Source organism: Centruroides vittatus, unplaced genomic scaffold (genome assembly GCF_030686945.1).
Source record: "Centruroides vittatus isolate TY-2023 unplaced genomic scaffold, ASM3068694v2 contig_900, whole genome shotgun sequence".
NCBI classification, from domain to species: domain Eukaryota; kingdom Metazoa; phylum Arthropoda; class Arachnida; order Scorpiones; family Buthidae; genus Centruroides; species Centruroides vittatus.
In genome coordinates, this window is record NW_027122591.1 from 2710260 (window position 1) to 2728372 (window position 18113).

The 18113-nt window shown below is 27.1% G+C and overlaps 1 protein-coding gene and 1 long non-coding RNA gene across 2 annotated transcripts; one reads left to right on the top strand and one right to left on the bottom strand.

Moving 5' to 3' along the window:
* Positions 1-714: 714 nt before the first annotated feature.
* On the top strand, positions 715-9279 carry LOC136984069 (prolyl 3-hydroxylase 2-like). Its single transcript, XM_067280996.1, has 12 exons — positions 715-1243; positions 3705-3857; positions 4643-4814; positions 4894-5019; positions 5105-5241; positions 5325-5417; positions 7070-7309; positions 7375-7470; positions 8119-8269; positions 8351-8465; positions 8532-8604; positions 8685-9279. Exons 1-12 carry the CDS (start codon positions 842-844, stop codon positions 9045-9047), a joined length of 2121 nt encoding a protein of 706 aa, XP_067137097.1. The 5' UTR covers positions 715-841; the 3' UTR covers positions 9048-9279.
* A 5147-nt stretch (positions 9280-14426) lies between these two features.
* On the bottom strand, positions 14427-14884 carry LOC136984036 (uncharacterized). The gene is made up of 2 exons (XR_010882139.1): positions 14846-14884; positions 14427-14727 (listed from the first exon to the last, which is right to left on the bottom strand). It is a non-coding gene; the product is annotated as an uncharacterized lncRNA (long non-coding RNA).
* Positions 14885-18113: the final 3229 nt, after the last annotated feature.

An 18113-nucleotide genomic window follows, 5' to 3' on the forward strand; every position in this document is an offset into this window, starting at 1 on the left:
ATCTGCCATTATAACATGTTTCTCTCTTAAAACGTGTCTTTTTTTAAAATATCAATACATACAGTAAACGTGTGACATTAAATTTAATCAAGAATTAAAGTTGTAATTTCATATTTTCACAACAGTGCAGCTTTGAAAAGAATTAGTAACGAAAGGCGACAGGTCACGTCATTCATCGCCCTTAAGCTTACGCGCACTCAGTAATCCGGCACTCTGTAATCTAGCACCCCTCTGTGCACTGAATGGCTGGATTAATAAAAGTCTAATGTACTTTTATCACGTATCAAGTTCTACAAGGTAAACAAGTTATTACGTCACGGCATGATTCACCTGTTGCATGATTTCTGAGTCCTTCACACACTTTCCCTTACACCATTTTCTTAAATGTGCTAAATATTAAATTAACGGCGTTTATTCATAAATACGCCTTATAAAATTATAAATTACTATATTAAAATGATAATTCTTCTTAATTACTTTAAAAATACGATATTTAACTTACTGAAATTTCAACTTCGACTGAAGCAGACGAAAAATTGCGCGCTTTAAATTCATACATTTGTAAAATTTAATGTAACAAACATTGTTATTTTATTTAAAATATTAATTGTTTATTTATAAAAATTATTAATACATTAAAATAGATTTTAAAAATCTCTTCCGAGAGAGGGAAGGAAAAAATTTCCCGCCACGTTAGATCGCAGACGACACGAATTAAAATCCAACATGGCTGCTGGGCTGGTGGTTCTGGCGGAAACGTGGAACGGAACATCAATGCTAACGTTAAAAGTATCGGTCGGATGTTAATTAGAAAGACGTATGGTCGATTATATTTATCGAGATGTTAAGAATTAGTTTTATTTTACTTATAATAAGTTATCTAACTAAATGCGAAGCGGAAATAAATTATGACGTTTCATATAAACGTGGGATTCAAGCTTATTTAGAAAATCGCTGGGAAGATTGCGTTAATTACATAGAAAATGCCATAAATCAGTACAGAAATTATCTTTCGGCCATTTTAAATTGCCGTTACAAGTGCCATTCGTTTGTTGATACGGAATTAAATCAATCGGAAGTTAAAGATTTGCTTCGATTTTACGAATTAATTGTTAAAAATGCTTATTGTTTAATGAAGTGCGAAAAATATTATTTTAAAACACGCCCCACCATTAAGAAGGAAGTCGACAACGATTTTGAAAACAAGGTTCCTTATGATTATCTTCAGCTGTGTTACTTCAAGGTAATTTCTTTTTAATCTTTATAAATGTGTAAGATATTTTCTGCCTTTCGTTATTGATTTATTAATTACATATTTAAATCTGTTAATTTCAGGCTGCCCGACCTCTTCCGGTTCCGGCAAAACGTGTGAAGCGTATCGATTTACGAATATCTTCGGAATCTGTCCGATTTGGGTCAAAGATGGACCTCGTCGGACCGTTAGAATCCGTCGAAACATTTAAAGCAGGCCGTGACTTCGATCGCGTCGACTCTACGGACGAGATACGGCATGAAATGTCATTACACACTGGATGATGTAGTATGGCTTGGCATGTCTTATACCGACTTGTTTAAATTTAATTCTACGTGGGCATTTTATTCGAAACAAACACTTGTTTGACTAAAAGTCGGAATCGAGATTCCAAAACCGTTTGTAAATTGATACATCTTACATGTTTTGCTGGAAGCTAAAGAGGTTGGGTTGTCTGAAGATATTACATTTCCGGGATTAGAGAAGTACATTTTGTTAAATCTGTTAAAAATCACTACAATAATAATAATGAAATTGACTTTTCAGCATAAATGAGAAATAGTTTTGTTTACAAACATGCAACATCATGAAAATATCAGCTTGTTAAATACAGTAGTAAAACACCTTGTAGGAGTGGAAAAAAATGATATTCAAATAGCATTTCGATTCAAAACCTACAACCCGAAAAAATCCACAGAAAGTACTGAAAACGTTTTTCTTTCTGTGATTATTTACTGGAGATTTTTAGTTCTGTGTGGTGTTTTACTACTGTATACATACTGTACACTCCAGTCTGAAGAATTGTTGTGAGTAGAGCTCATTAAATGCAAAAATTAAATTTTAAAAATTACATGAGTGCCTTTCTTGTTCATAAGCAGTCGTAGATCTAAAGGGAAAGCTATGGGGGATTAAGCCTGCCTTTCAGCATAAAAATAATTAAAGTTTATTTGTTCAAACTTCAAGATCGATTTTTAAAAATATTTATGACGGCAAATATGATTTATTGGATCATTCGCAATACACTTGGTATAAAAGTTAATAAAAGGTACTTATTAATTATTCAAATATTTTAAAATTTTGAGTTATCTTTCTCTTTGGATACTTCTGGATTCGCCACTGTTTATAAGTTGTCTCGTAATGAAAGTAAGGTAAAAAGAACTGAACAATTTAAATATATCACTATCATTTGGCAACAAACTTTCATTTATACATTTATGAGTTATTTATCTTTTAGTAAAGCCGATTTTAGTATTTAAATTACTAGAATTTGAATTGATTTTCTAATGATCTTAAATTTTAAAATCTTCGGATTATATATAATAAGTAATCATGCATAGTTTTCATGTTTACTTGAGGAAAAAAACTATTCTAAATTAGGAAAGTTAGATACTTCGTTTATTAGTATTGGAAAAAGTCCAGAATGGAAAATTAGTATGCAGATTGTAAAATATATTATTAGTTCTCAATTATTTGAAACTGTATATTCATTGAGAAAATTTTCTGTTTAAATAAAAAATATTATGTCTGAACTAACATAATTTATGTATCTGTGCTCCCTAGTTCTAAATTATGATAATTTACTACAGTAAATTATCATAATTTAGATTTTAGTGATAAGGATTCTTATCATTAAAACACTTAAAATATGTTGCAAGAAGTCTTTAAGTAAGTGTAGAGAAATAAATCAATCATTTAAGTAATTATTTTTAATTTATATAACAAATACTTTAGTAGAGATTTTAATATTAATTTTGTAAAGTATAAGTATATTTTCAAACAAATCTATTTAATTAAAATCAATAAAAATTCATTTACCTCTTCAACTCCCCTAAAATTATATAATGGTATATCCTTGTGTAAACATTATATTGCATATGCTTATTCAAAGTCGGAAGTGGGAAGTGGGCGAACTGTGTATACAGAAGTCTAAAAATATTTTTTATCATAACATTGCTGATAAATCAAAAACTAATCAGTATAAATATCAGTATAATGATTAATTTTTGATTAATAACTAACATGTGACGAAGAAATTAACTCTTTATTGAAGGATTAATAACTTCAGATTTTCTTTTGAATATTCTACACAGTTTATTCTTTTAATCTTTATCAAATATGTTGTAAATGTTAGATGCAAACAACAATTATTTACATAAGCTACAGCAAACAGAATTACAGTTCTTTACAATTTATAATTTCTTTATTTATATTAAGACACTTTCATAAATACAGAAATAAAAAATATATATAATTTTCTTTATCTGTAAATTATTTACATTTTTTTTATTTTATTTAAATAACATGCTATGTAAAGAGAGTTTCTCTTAATATTTCAAATTTTATTTATTTATTCTTTGCTGTTGTATTTTATTGTAAATGTATTACTTGTGTATTTTTTTGTACACAAAGTTGCTTTTGTATTTCTTAATAAATGCTTTAAATTTAATTTCAGTTGGGTAAACTTGAAAATGCTGCATCCTGTTCATATACCTTCCTTGTTCATAATCCTGGACATAGTGTAATGCAAAACAACTTACAGTATTATGTTGGACTGCCTGAAGTTCAGTTAGAGAATATTAAATACTTAGAGCCAAAAAATTATCAGGTGAATTTATATATATATACACAATTATCATGTAATATATATTTATTTATTTTTAATTACAATATATACAAACAACAATATGAATGAAATAACGAATTAATAAAATTATATAACTTGTAACTTTTGCTGCTAGTTTTTTCTTATTTTGAAATAGCAAAATCAGTAACTAAGAATTATTTCACATACATTTTATGTACATATATATGATGTGATCTATAAAAATGTACCTTAAATTGCAAAAATTAATTTTTATTTTTTGATTACATCTTATTCTACACACTAAGAGTAGTATATAAGAGAGAATTTATAGTTAAAAATGCTGCCACAGATTAGTAGAAACATTTGGTGTTGAAATCTAAAAATCAATTTTGACCATACTTTTTTAATCTACAGCAAAATTTATTTTTCCAACTTCAGATACTTTGCCACAAATTGCATTACATATATAGTTAATAAATCTGTAATAATATAGTAAGCATATTATACTTAGATGTACAGTAATTTGTATAAGCTACTATATAAATTATATCTACATCTAATATATATCTATTACTTAATTTTTTCTTCTAGTTTTCTTTTAGTATATTCAATAAAAATTCAGTGTACCCTTATATTGAATATTTATTTAACTAAATGAATTCAAGAAACAAGTTAATTGATATAAAATAGTGAAAATATTCAATATTTTAAGTAATTGAAAATTAATTTAATTCTTCATTTGTTTATTGGCAAGATAATTACTATAAATATTTTTAATGTGTTTTATAATTTATTATTTTTTACAGGAATTTTATATAAAAGCTGTACAGATGTATGGAGAAGAAAATTTTTCAGAAGTTATTGAATGGATGGAACAAGCCTTAATAGAATATTTGAAAGCAGAAAAAGAATGTCAGTTGATGTGTGAAAATTCTATGTCTTCAGCTCCTGAAACAGATTTCATTGTATTAGTTGCCAGTTAGTATTTTAATGAAGAAAAAATTTACTTTCTTTTCATCTATATAAATTATTTAGTAATAGAATTTTTATTTTTCAGATCATTTTACATTTACATTAAGATGTAAGTTACAATGTCCATTAAAATTATCTCTCATTCATGGTCAACTTTATCAAAATCTTTTCTCTAATCATTATCATTACCTACAGTTTGCCTATTATAAAAGTTAGTGTTTATTCTTTATAACATTATAATTTTTAAATATTGAAAAATTTAATTATAAATATCGTAATAAAATATGCCATTTCAGGAAATCAATTAAAGAAATCGTGCGAAGCTGTAGCATCATATCTTTTGTTTCATCCAAATGACACTGTGATGTTAGAAAATGAGCAGTTTTATAAGAGTGTTAAAAGTGTTCAGAAAGAATGGTTTCGTCCAAGAGAAGTGAGTATTTTATAATTTCTTTATTGCCTTTATAACATTTCTTTGAAAATTGATATTTATATTTAACTATTATTTGCATATAGGAAGCTGTCAAATATTATGATCAGTTAAAGAGGCAAAAAGAACTACTTCAATATATTGAACAAGCTTTCCAATTCAATGATTCCAATAATCAGGTATTTTATAATTCAATAAATTTAATTTAATTTTAATTTTTTATCAACTATAGTTAAATTTTATTTCTTCATCTTTTACATATAATGTCTGTATAAAATGCTTTTGTAAACTTTTTGTAAAGAATTTTTTTTATTGATATAACAAATATATCAATTTGTATTCCTGAATAAACAAAACAAAAAGCTTGGATTAAATTCAGTGTACATTGTTTTTATACACCAAATATGTTAATTTTTAATACTTAATAGTTTATACAAAATTTTTATTTAACAACTAGAAAATAATCTATTGTTTATATCTAATGTAATAATTTAGTTGCTACTGTATCTGAAAGTAAAATAATTAAGCTTTTTAATACAATTATAATTATTTCAGAATATTATATTCATTTCAAAATTTATTTAAACAAGTAAACAAATGTGTATTTTTAATCCGTCATAATGATATTGTAACAAAAATACTTTAAAATTTTATGTAAAGTAAAATTATATTGAAGAAATACAAATATTAATAAAATGTGTTTATTTAATTATTTCAATAAGTCAAAAACTGATTAATTAATGAACCATATTTCGCAATTAAAAATACTGTTAATTTATAATAAACAATATTTTTAATTATGAAATATGTTTTTAATCATTAAATTAGAAACATCAGTCTAGAAAAGGGATTCCCAGTGGGGTTGATATAGTTCCTCTGGAGGTCAATTGATAGTCAATGGAAAAACCAGATACTTATTGTACTTTTGAGAATTTAAAGATAATTTTCAAACAAGACTAACAACAGTTATGTGGAAAAATCATTTACTGATTTAGTAATTTACTTGATATATTACTCAAATTCTTGGGAAATAACAAAAATTTTAAAGGGGGTCAATTGAAAATAATGTTTTCTATATGGTGGTCAATGTGAGAAAAATATTGGGAGAGTAAGAGAAGGTCTTACATGACATAGATATTAAGAACACAGTTGACCAATGAACATAAACTTAATCATCTGATATTGCTTGTATCCTTGTTTACAAGGAGACAAATAAACATCAGAAAATGAGTTTAAGTAAATAAATAAATGTGCTTTAAACTCTTCTATGACTGCAGAGTTTGTGTTGAAATAAATGTGCTTATATAAAAAAATTACTTATGGTAGTTTGTTATCTTATTGATAAATAAACAAATCAATTTGATTTAATTGTTTTTATATATCACATCAATAAAATGTCAATACCACTCTGTTGTCTTAAACACAAAATGATGCCTTATTTTTTATTAGTGAAACATGATATTAAACTTCAAAGATTTTATGAACAAATTAATATTTCAAATAAAATTTAGTTTCTTTCATTAAGATTTTGGAAATTTAATTTAATTTAAAAGCAATTTTGTATATTATTAAGCATTGATGACTGTTTTAATTAATAATTTTATAAAATTAACATTAACAAGATATTTATTTTATTTAAATTAAAAGATTTATATTAAAATTTTTTTTAGCATTTTTATGACTCATATATATAGTATATATAAAATCATTCAATAGTATTTTACAAGAAAAATTATATAATTTTGTTTTGAGATGATACAATTTAGTCAAGTTGTCAGTTCATCTTGTATAAAAATTTTAAATAATATATTTAATAGGGAATTGTTTTTAGGATATATTCTTAAATGAACCAATTCCACCCCCATCCCAAGTTAAGAATAATCATAATCATGATATTAATATTGAAAGGATAAAAAGAGAAGCTGATAAACCGGAAGAAGTATTAAAATGGGAAGAAGAAAATGGGGTTAGTGTTATTATGAAAGATAAAGATTTAAATGGATCTTTACGATTTGCTGCAGATGGCTTAGCTTCAAAACAGGAATGTGACAAGATGATTTCTCTTGCTAGAGTGAGTATTAAATTAAATTATGCATAATTTTACTAATTTTTAAGTAAATATTTTAATAAATTCAGGAAGGTGCACTTCATGGTGATGGCTATAATGGGAAGCATTCACCTCATACTGAATTTGAAATGTTTGAAGGTTTAACAATTGGAAGAGCTGCAATCGTAAGTACAATATGACACTGACTACATATCAAGTAATGAGACAAGTCGGTATAAAATGCTACAAAAAAAAAATTAAGTACAACACAATATATACAAAATTTTTATTGAAAAATATTTTTTCTTGATCAATAATGTGAAATAAAATCTGAGAAAAATCTTTTGATCAATAAATTAAAAGATGATAGAGAATTTAAGCATGCATGAACAGGACAACTTAAGTCAGTTCTTGATCTTTTGAGAACAAAGATAAATGATTCTTATTAAATATACTTTAATAAGAATGAATTATTCATAAATCATCAATAAATTATTTAAAAGTTACTTTTAATCTCAAACTGTTGCAATACTTTTTTATTATTTTAATTTATTCATTTTTTAAATTTAAAATGAAACAATTGCTGTAAAAGAATATATTTCTAAAAATCTATTATAAATTAAAATTTTAAAATTGATGTTTATCTTTCTTTATCTTTGAACAAATTTGGAAATTATCTCTGAAAATTTTGTAATTTCTTACAAATGTTTTGCTATTTCCATTTTGTAGCATTATGTCTAATCTTGTCTGGTTGCTTTCTACACGTCAATCATCGTTAGAATATTAGAAAAATTCTTTCTCAAACTTATTAAGTTTATTTATTTTTAAAACAGTTAACGCAAAGAGGTATTCTCGACGCTGCATCTTCACAGATATTTTTAAACGTGAGTGAAAAAGCAAGAAAATATGTTGAAATGTATTTCAAACTTAACTCTTATTTATATTTTGCCTATACTCACCTCGTTTGTCGAACAGCTTTACCAGGTAGGATTAACTTTTTCTTATAAAAATAAAAATAACATAAAATAAATTTTAAAGTTAAAATTTGTTATCGATATATTTTAGATTCTCCGGGATCGAGAACCGATTTAAGTCATCCCGTTCACGCAGATAACTGTGTATTGACGAGTGACGGACAGTGCCTAAAACAACGACCCGCCTACACTTGGCGAGATTATAGGTATCGATCACTTTTCCATCGTATTCATTTTAAATCGAGAATAATAAAATTTTTCCACTATTTTAGTGCTATTGTATATTTAAATGAAGATTTTGAAGGCGGTGATTTTATTTTTGCAAGAAACAAAGAAACCATTCAAGTAACTAAAGAAATTAATTACATATTAAACAAAATTTTAAAATTATATATAATTGTTAATTTTTAAAATTTTATTATTAGGCATCGGTAAGACCGAAATGCGGTAGAATGGTCGCCTTTTCTGCCGGGAAAGAAAATCTGCACGGCGTACAAGCCGTTACTAAAGGTCGAAGATGTGCCTTAGCCATGTGGTACACATTAGATCCGAAGCATAAAGAAAGAGAAAGAGACTTTGCAGAACATGTTTTATCAGATCTTGTAAACAGACAAAAGGGGAAAGATAAAGTATCAAAAAATGATAAAGTAGACATTTCAACACTGATTCCAGAAAACAAATTAAATCTCCAGTCACCAGACAGCAAATCTGGCAGCTCTACTAAGAAAGAACCCGAAATGTTTATGGAGTCGAAAGCAGAAAGAGAACATTTCCACTTTGACTTATAGGCCAGTTAGTAAATCCATTTTCTAGTCTAAAGGATCAAAAAGTTATTAAACCAGGATCAAATCTGTTATAAGTCATCCACATAAATTTTCACACTTAACTGTTGATCATATAATGATCAGTACTGCCTTTTTAAATTTTTTCAATATACACATTTATATTTTTATATGCTTTTTATGTGCATTTGTTTCAGGAGTATTCTAGTTGCCATAGAAGAGATATTATTATTATTATATATGTATATATATATATTAAAAGAATTACTTTGTTGGCAATTTTTTTGCAATTTTTATAAATTAAAACGAAACACTTTTTCCATGTGAAATTTTAATATTAAAAGTTGAACATAAAAGACGATTTTTTTAAAAATAAGAGAAGAATGGGGATAAGAGCGAGTTAATCGACCTTTGCCCATAAGTAAATTGCATATGAACAGATATTACACAAAATTTTTGTAATTATAAAATACATCAAAATGCCTAACAACGAACAGAACCGAATTAACATGAAAAAACTAACCAACTGCAACGCCTTCGTTTGTCAAACAGAATTCTTCTAATTTGTCTTATTATTTATTCTGTCATCTAATCTACCAAGTCTATTTATCACGACGATAGTGAGGTCACGCTTTCAACGGTTTCCCTATTGCTCCATATGAAAACGTACCCCAGCAAAGTACACGAAGGGAGGAAGATGATGATGAATAAAAAAAAGAACACCTGTAACAACAACTAATGACCAAACGTTAATGAGAAGTTTAATAGCCAAAGACCTCATAGAGAAAACCCCCTCCCTCGTTAGATTAATACAGCAAAAGAGTTTAAACAAACAAAGTTAATCCTTCAAACCAGAATTGTATAAAGGTAGGTACATGTCACTAATTAACTTGTCTTATTCTAACACTCCATATTAAAATACCACGTTACATAGAAGGGGAGAGAGAGAGAGAGTGATCATTAGCATTGAAAGAAGTAAACTGCCTCGAAGATATTACGAGTTGATTTAGTCCTTTTATTCATCGGTGAGTTGTACAAGATTAATAGCCTGTTGCCTAAAGGAATACATACTCTGTTAGTTTTGGAACCTTTCTCTTCAATGAGGAGTTTTGTTATAAGACTGCTCTGTTCACACCACCCATTATTTATATCAGAATACTTCACGTGACGTGACTGAAAGAGCACATTCTGTCGGTCCAGGGTAACACGTCTCGAGTTTTCATAACGATTTCGTTTGATCTCCACCGACTTCAAGCGTTATGTGTGGGATGATCCTCTGCATACTTCAAACAACGCTATCTATGTGTATACGAATTTAAGTGCGAATGCACTTTTTCTTTCTTTCCAACCCTCGAAGACATATATTCTGCAAAAAGTGTATCGTAACAACTGTTAAAATTCTTTTGCGCGTTTTTATCTTCTTCCAGATGGAACTTGACAGATTTATTGTCTGTCAGCGTGAGAGTTAACATGTGCGAAACATCAAGTGGCTTGTGTTTTTTTTTCTTCTTTCCTCTTCCGTAAAACTTATTCTCTATCATGCCGATCCTTTAGTAAATTTATCTTATTCCTGGCATTTGATATAAATTAATATACTTATGTACAACATTGTATTAACGTTTGTGATATATTGCGGCCTTGCGATTTATGTGCGTGTCTCGTGTTTTTGTATGCATCGACGTAAGAATCGGGCCTTTTATCGCGCGGTAAAATCTAATATTCTGCCTCCGAGTGCATAAAAATAACTCAAATACAATATTCAAACGAGGAAATTCCGTTAATTATTAATAATAAATCGAAAATTACGCGATACAAGAATACTAACTCGAATCATTACCGACAGATGGAGTTAAAGTAGAGGAAACTAATCTAAGCTGCCAGATTAAATTGAATAATTGTGTTTTCGCCATTAATTAAATCTAAATTACTCTTTTAAATTTGTATTATCGTTTAAATAATAATTTATCGATGATTATTCGTTAAATTATATTTTTAAATTGAAAAGGGAAAAAATTTCTGTAGAACTTATACATAAGTTTATTAAATTATAGCGTGCGTGAAATTATGAAGTTGTATCATGCAAATTAAACATTTATTTTAGTCAGAAAGGAATGCTTTTTGATCTAAATTAAAAATTGGTTATATGAAAAATCTATTCGAGAATTCCCTTCTTGTCTTCTGGCAAGGTCATCTTCAAGGTTGCACCATCGCATCTATCACTGGCATGAACATCATTGTGCAGTTGTTAATGACTTTACACGGCAATGGATAAATCATGGTAAAAGGATGGCTTTCATGCCAACGCACCGCATTTTCGATTCTTTTCTTTAGCACTTTCAAGTAATTTTGGCCCGGGTAGTGCAATATGGAAATTTTCGCTACATTTAAAAGAAAAAAATTTTCATTAAAAAAACAAGCCGCAGCAAGTTTAACACGCAAGAAAACTCCAGCTTTAAGCAGTACTTTCGAAGACATGCTAATTTTTGCTTTAGTATCTCTACATTATATACTAAAAAGTAAAAGTTTGGATGTTTTGAAAGAGAAACGTTTAAAATGGCGGATTTTGTGTTGTAATTTATGTAAAAAAAAAAAAAAATGACTTTTCCCGAATGAGAAATGTTATATTTAACATAAACAGACTAAAAATATTTAAAATAGTTTGTCTAATAAAGTATTGAAGATAATGTATAAAAGAAACGTTGACAAAGTAGAATATTTAGTAAGCAAAATATGAAAAATGGCAGTAAAATTATGCTGACGAAGTAAATAAGTGAAGAGTGACAGTAAAGAAAACGTTGACAAAGCGAAAAATAAAATACTGTATTTAGTACGCACACGAATAGTAATTGCAAAGTAAACGTTGACGAAGTAAAATGTTTAGTAAACAAATAAACACATTAACTGTGTGAATATGACTAAAATACGTTGACTAAGCGAAATATATAAGTGACGTCCTATTTAGCAAGTGAAACGTGAACACTGACGTCAAAGAAAACGTTGATAAAGTAAAAAAAAAAAAGAAAACAAAGCAATAGCAATTAATATGAAACGAAACAAATTCAAGAGCTGCAAATACTAAAACACTGGAACTGGAAAGTGTTCATTACACCGATCTAACTACATAAAGAAGCTCGTGATTAAATAAATCAGTTAAAAAATAAGCTCATACTTAATGACGTTTTCGAGACAATATTAATTAAACTTACTGTCTTTTTTTCCTTTTTAAGTATGTTTAATCAGACGAAAAATATTCCCGGCGTAAAAAAGTAGCCAAGATTATCAGAAAAAGGGAGAAATATGAGTAAAGCGAGATGATAATCCAAATTTATTATGATATTTTCCAAAAATTGTAAACATTTATGTTACACGAGCTCGGTATAATCCCCTCAGAAATTTATGACATTAAAGTCAAGAGAAGAGAATTAAATTATTTAAAACAAGCTAAAGATATAGAAAGAATTTTTAATTATCTCTTAAAACAATTTTTATAATTAGTGTACAAAAATGTATATATTTATACAATATTAATATAACTTATATATAGACCTATATATATTTTAAAATTAATTTTTAATTAAACCAGCGCTCATTTTCTGTTTAAAGTTAACAGAATTTTTTTTTTAAATACTCTTATGTATAATTAATATTAAGTAAAGTCGAAATTAATTAATTATTCCGTGTTTTAATTTAAAAACTTTTCCTTAAACTAACTCATCAGCTATTCATGTTTACACGCATTAAAGTGTGTAAGGACTTTTCTTAAAAAAAACTTTCTTCATTTTTAGTTGGTAAATTTTGAGAAAATTTAATGGATTATAAATGGGTTTTTTGAATGAATAAAGTGTCAAAAGTTTGTATTAAAAATAAGTGAAAATATAAGGAGTAGTTTGTGTTATAACAAGATGTCCATGCTCATTTTGAAGGACTTATTTGTAACAAGTTGTTCCCTTACTTCTGTAGTTTTATATGTGATGTGACATTGTTATAAACAGAGAAAAAAACTATTGAATAACAAGCTACTTCTTTCACAAACACCTTGAATACTCGTTATGTAACTTTTAAGAAGGGATAAATTGTCGTAAAGGTGGGGAAGTGAGCAAGAATATTCCCCATTTTCCGTATAAACCGCACTCGTACGAACAATATTATACCCTTTTAAAGCTATAAATGAGCAATGATTGCTTGTAAAGAAGCTTATTACACAATAAACGAATACATTTTTAGTGTTTAAAATGAATACAGTTTGTGCAGTATATCACGACGAGTAACTTGTGTAGTATCGTTCACTACGAAAACAATACTTTAACGTGCTCTATACGAAACAATTAGCATGAATTGATTATTAAATCAGCATTATAAACAAATATTGATTGTTACGACTATATTGTTTGAATGGGTTTATTATATAATGTCGAGTAACAATAACATGAATTGATTGCTAAGTAGACGTAACAATAAACTTGAATTGTTACGTGAATATCGTGTAGACACGATAATATAAGTGCATAAATGCTACTTAAATTAGTTTATTTAAGGTATACATTTGAAGGAAAGGTAGGCATGAACTTGGCATGCTTTAACAAAAAAACAAAATGTAATAAGCTTACTCGATAAGGTTGTAAGAAGCATACCAAACTTAGGTTATTTTTATAGATTTGAGTGCTTAGAAATAGTTTTCAGATAAGAATTTCGAAGAGGAGATTTTTTCCATAAACATGGGATAAGATAATTAAGAGAAGCCATAGGCGCTGATGCTTTTTTTCACCCTAAAAATCAGGGGTTGCTCTAGGGACTAAAAATTTGCAACGGGAGTAGGGAATTAGTGGAAAGGAATTAAACTTAATTATACTGAAATTTTAGACTTTATTGAAAGCATTTATGATGCTACATAATTAGAACGAGATAGATCGAAAGATATACATCAAATCATCGAGGGGAAGAGGCCAAGAATCAGTAGAAATTCGAAGAGCACGCGAGTTGCTACTCTAGTGATAAACATGTTTTTAGAGGGGGAATAAATAAGTGAGTAAATTCTGATACTAAATTAAAATTTGAAAAATGTAATTATTAAGTAAATAATTAATTATACTTCGTCGAAGGCTCTAGAGAGCTCATTAACATGACCTCTATGGTTAAAATCGTATATTTTAAAAGCACATTTATGAATAAAATATACCATTTGTTGCATAATTCGACATAGAATAAATTAAATTTGTTACAAATCCAACTTTAATTATAATTATTTTAATAATGGCGAATAATTATGCGCATTTAAAAATGTAGAACGAATTTGCCATCTTCAATAAAAAGAATTAATTAAAGAAAAATTTAATTAAAGAATAAATATATATATATATATATATATATATATAGGGCCTATATATATAAAAAGAAATAATTTATAAAGATATAAAAATTTATCTCCATTCACAATAATAAATAACTCAATTTAAAATAGTGAAATTCGCGTTAATCCAACATACAAATAACAATTTGTATTCATAAATCTCTTATTTGTTCCTTACAAGGACCCATGTTTGGTGGGTGGAATTAATTTACTACTGCATACCGGAAGGTCCTCTTTTTTTTTTTTTTTTTGTTTCTTAAATCCCAAGCCATTTCTCTCAGCTATCGCTTTTAAATCGTAGAGAAGGCCTCTTGCTGGGGTTGTTCAGGAAAAATAGATCTAGAAAAATAAAAAATAAAATAAAATAAAAAATGCAGGCATGTCATCGGTAGGGGGAATGATTTTTACAAGCGAAAAAATCCTTATTTTTCGCTAGTCCATCATATTGTATAAATACCGTAATCCTTATGTGGGGAGTTATATCATGTGGTAAGACTGCATGTTAGCCAACAGACCATGTGTAGTCACGATATTGGGATTTACGCAGCACTTTGTATGACGTCCACCATATGTCATAATAATATATGTAATGCAACTGGCTAAGCTCAAAATTTCCCAATCTCTTCGAATTTCTAATAAATATTCTACCTACGAAAGTGCTTTCTATGCTATTATAGTAATAAAAATCGAATACATAAATAAAATTACGACTTACTACTTTTTCCTCTGTGGTATTCAGTGTTATTTATGGAGGCCTTAAATACGTTTTGTTGTTTGTTAAACGGCTAGAATGAGGTAAAAATGAGAAGAAAATTAAATTAAAATAATTGTAATTCCATTTATCGGACATTAAATCGAGTAAAATGGAACTAAAACATTTATCAAACGTTAAAATGAGGTAAAAAATGTGTTTAAAATGAGCGTTAATCGACTTTCTAGGTGTTAAAATGAGTAAAATGTACAAAAAAAAAATTAAATAAAAGTAATTATACTAAAATACTAAAATAACATTAAAAATGCAAAAAAAAAGTTAATTAAAATTAATCGTAAACTAATTTATTACGTATTAAAATTTGATAAAATGTAAAACAAACAAAGTTAAAATGATAGTAAAACAATTTATTAAATGCTATTTTTAACATTTAGACGCATGAAATATAACAGAATTTAAAAATAAAAAGTTCGGAAAGTTGGAAAGTTGAAAACATATTATTATTTAGTTTGTATTTTTAAATAAGCAATTTAAAATAAATAAAAATCAAATGAAATTTTCTTTAGAAATTTTATGGCGAAACTTTAAGAAAAAAAAAATCATTCGCTTTACGTAAATTTAAAACAATTATAAAACGATTTTTCAAACGCTATTTTTAACATTTATCTACATAAATCATAATTACAATCTTATTTTAAAAATTTTTAAATGTTTTAGAATGTTGTAAATTGTCTCAAAGTTAAAAATATATTATTATTATTAGGAAGTAGATCATACACAAAGGGCTAGGCTGATGAAAAAAAAAAGAAGGAATGAGAAAGAGGACAAGAAAGGAAGAGTATGAGAATTGAGAAATAGGATAAAAAAGGAAGAAAGCGGGGAGATGCAAAAGGATAGGAAAGAGAAGAGAGAGGATGCAAACGGAAAAGAGCGAGAGATTAAGAAAGGAAGAAAGCGAGGAGATGCAAAAGGATAGGAAAGAGAAGAGAGAGGATGCAAACGGAAAAGAGCGAGAGATTAAGAAAGGAAGAAAGCGAGGAGATGCAAAAGGATAGGAAAGAGAAGAGAGAGGATGCAAACGGAAAAGAGCGAGAGATTAAGAAAGGAAGAAAGCGAGGAGATGCAAAAGGATAGGAAAGAGAAGAGAGAGGATGCAAACGGAAAAGAGCGAGAGATTAAGAAAGGAAGAAAGCGAGGAGATGCAAAAGGATAGGAAAGAGAAGAGAGAGGATGCAAACGGAAAAGAGCGAGAGATTAAGAAAGGAAGAAAGCGAGGAGATGCAAAAGGATAGGAAAGAGAAGAGAGAGGATGCAAACGGAAAAGAGCGAGAGATTAAGAAAGGAAGAAAGCGAGGAGATGCAAAAGGATAGGAAAGAGAAGAGAGAGGATGCAAACGGAAAAGAGCGAGAGATTAAGAAAGGAAGAAAGCGAGGAGATGCAAAAGAAGGAAGAAAGCGAGAGATGCAAAAGAAGGTAAGAAAGAGAAGAGAGAAGATAAGAAAGGAAAAGTGAGGGAATGAGAAAGAGGGTAGGGAAGAAGAGAAAAGGTCCCAGTAAGATACTGAGCAGGTAGGATAAATAAAAGGAAATAAAAGTATAAAGATATAAAAAGCACAATAAATGTTTTATATTTTAAACATTTTATGTAGTTTTATTAAAATAGCATCCATATAAAACATGTGTTTTATAAGATTGCCAATGTTAAAATCTCATATATTTGTTCCATTAATAATTAGTTATACGTAAGAAAATTAAATAAATATTTAATATTTAAGCAAGTTTTTATTAAATTACTGTATTTACTTTAACTATGGTAATTTTTAGAAAATAGATCGTATTATTTAAATGAATAAGTATTTATAGTACATATTTTTTTAAATATTTGTTTATATTATTTTTCTAATATAATTGTAAATTATTTATTTACTTTTAATCTTTTAAAATTAAAAAATAAATAAAAAAATTATTTACATCATTTTAAATTATATTATTGAAAATATATAAAATATTTATAAAATCACACATTTGTTTATTAATGTTTTTAAAATTGTTTATTTATGTAATAAATAAAGTAACTTTTCGAAAATATAAATTAAGTAAATATACATTGTAAAACATTTTATTAATTTTTTATAATATATTTATTATAATTGTTATATATTTTCTATTATATTTAATATTTATATTATTAGAAGTAGATATATATTATACAGTCAAACCTCTGAACAACGACCATTTTTATGTGTCCGTTGTTAGGAGGTTTGGCTTTAAAAAATGCAATAAAATGTTTATAAAATTAATTTTCTTTTATAAGATACAAAACACAGTAAACAGGTGTAAAGGTTATAAAGTGCAGTAGAACTTTCTTCAATTTATTTTTCATTTATTATTTATTCATTTTTATAATATATTTTTAAAACTCTTCTTTAAGCAAGAGACAAAAATTGATTTAAAAAAAAAATTAATTTTTTAATATTTAATGACAAAATTTTCAGTAAATGATGCAACTTAACTACGTAACATATTAGATTGATACACTTAATGAATCTTCTCGGCATTATACCCTGTATTTAATTATCTTTTTAAACATATTTACTACGATAAATACATTTAATTAATTAAGTTTCGTCTAGTTTCTTTAGCGTTTTTAATATTTTTACATTAGTTATATAATAAAATTTATTATATATATTTATATACTTTAAATAGAAAAAAATAAAATAAAAATTGCAAGCCATTATCAATTTTCCTAAACGGCGACGGAGGTCAGAGTTAAAAGTCTTCTTTAAAAGTAAAAGATTTATGACGTCATTAATGGTGTTATCGGTGTTACTTTACTTCTTTAGATACGTGATTTAAAAAACATTCGAGTTCTTTTTTTGTTTTTTTAATTATTTTTAATTTTATTTTTCTAAAATACTTAAAGTGCCGTTAGCAATTATAAAGCTCGTTAGTTAATTAAATGATTTAATTACGTTTAATCTGTTTAATTCTTTTCGTTTCTAACTTTAT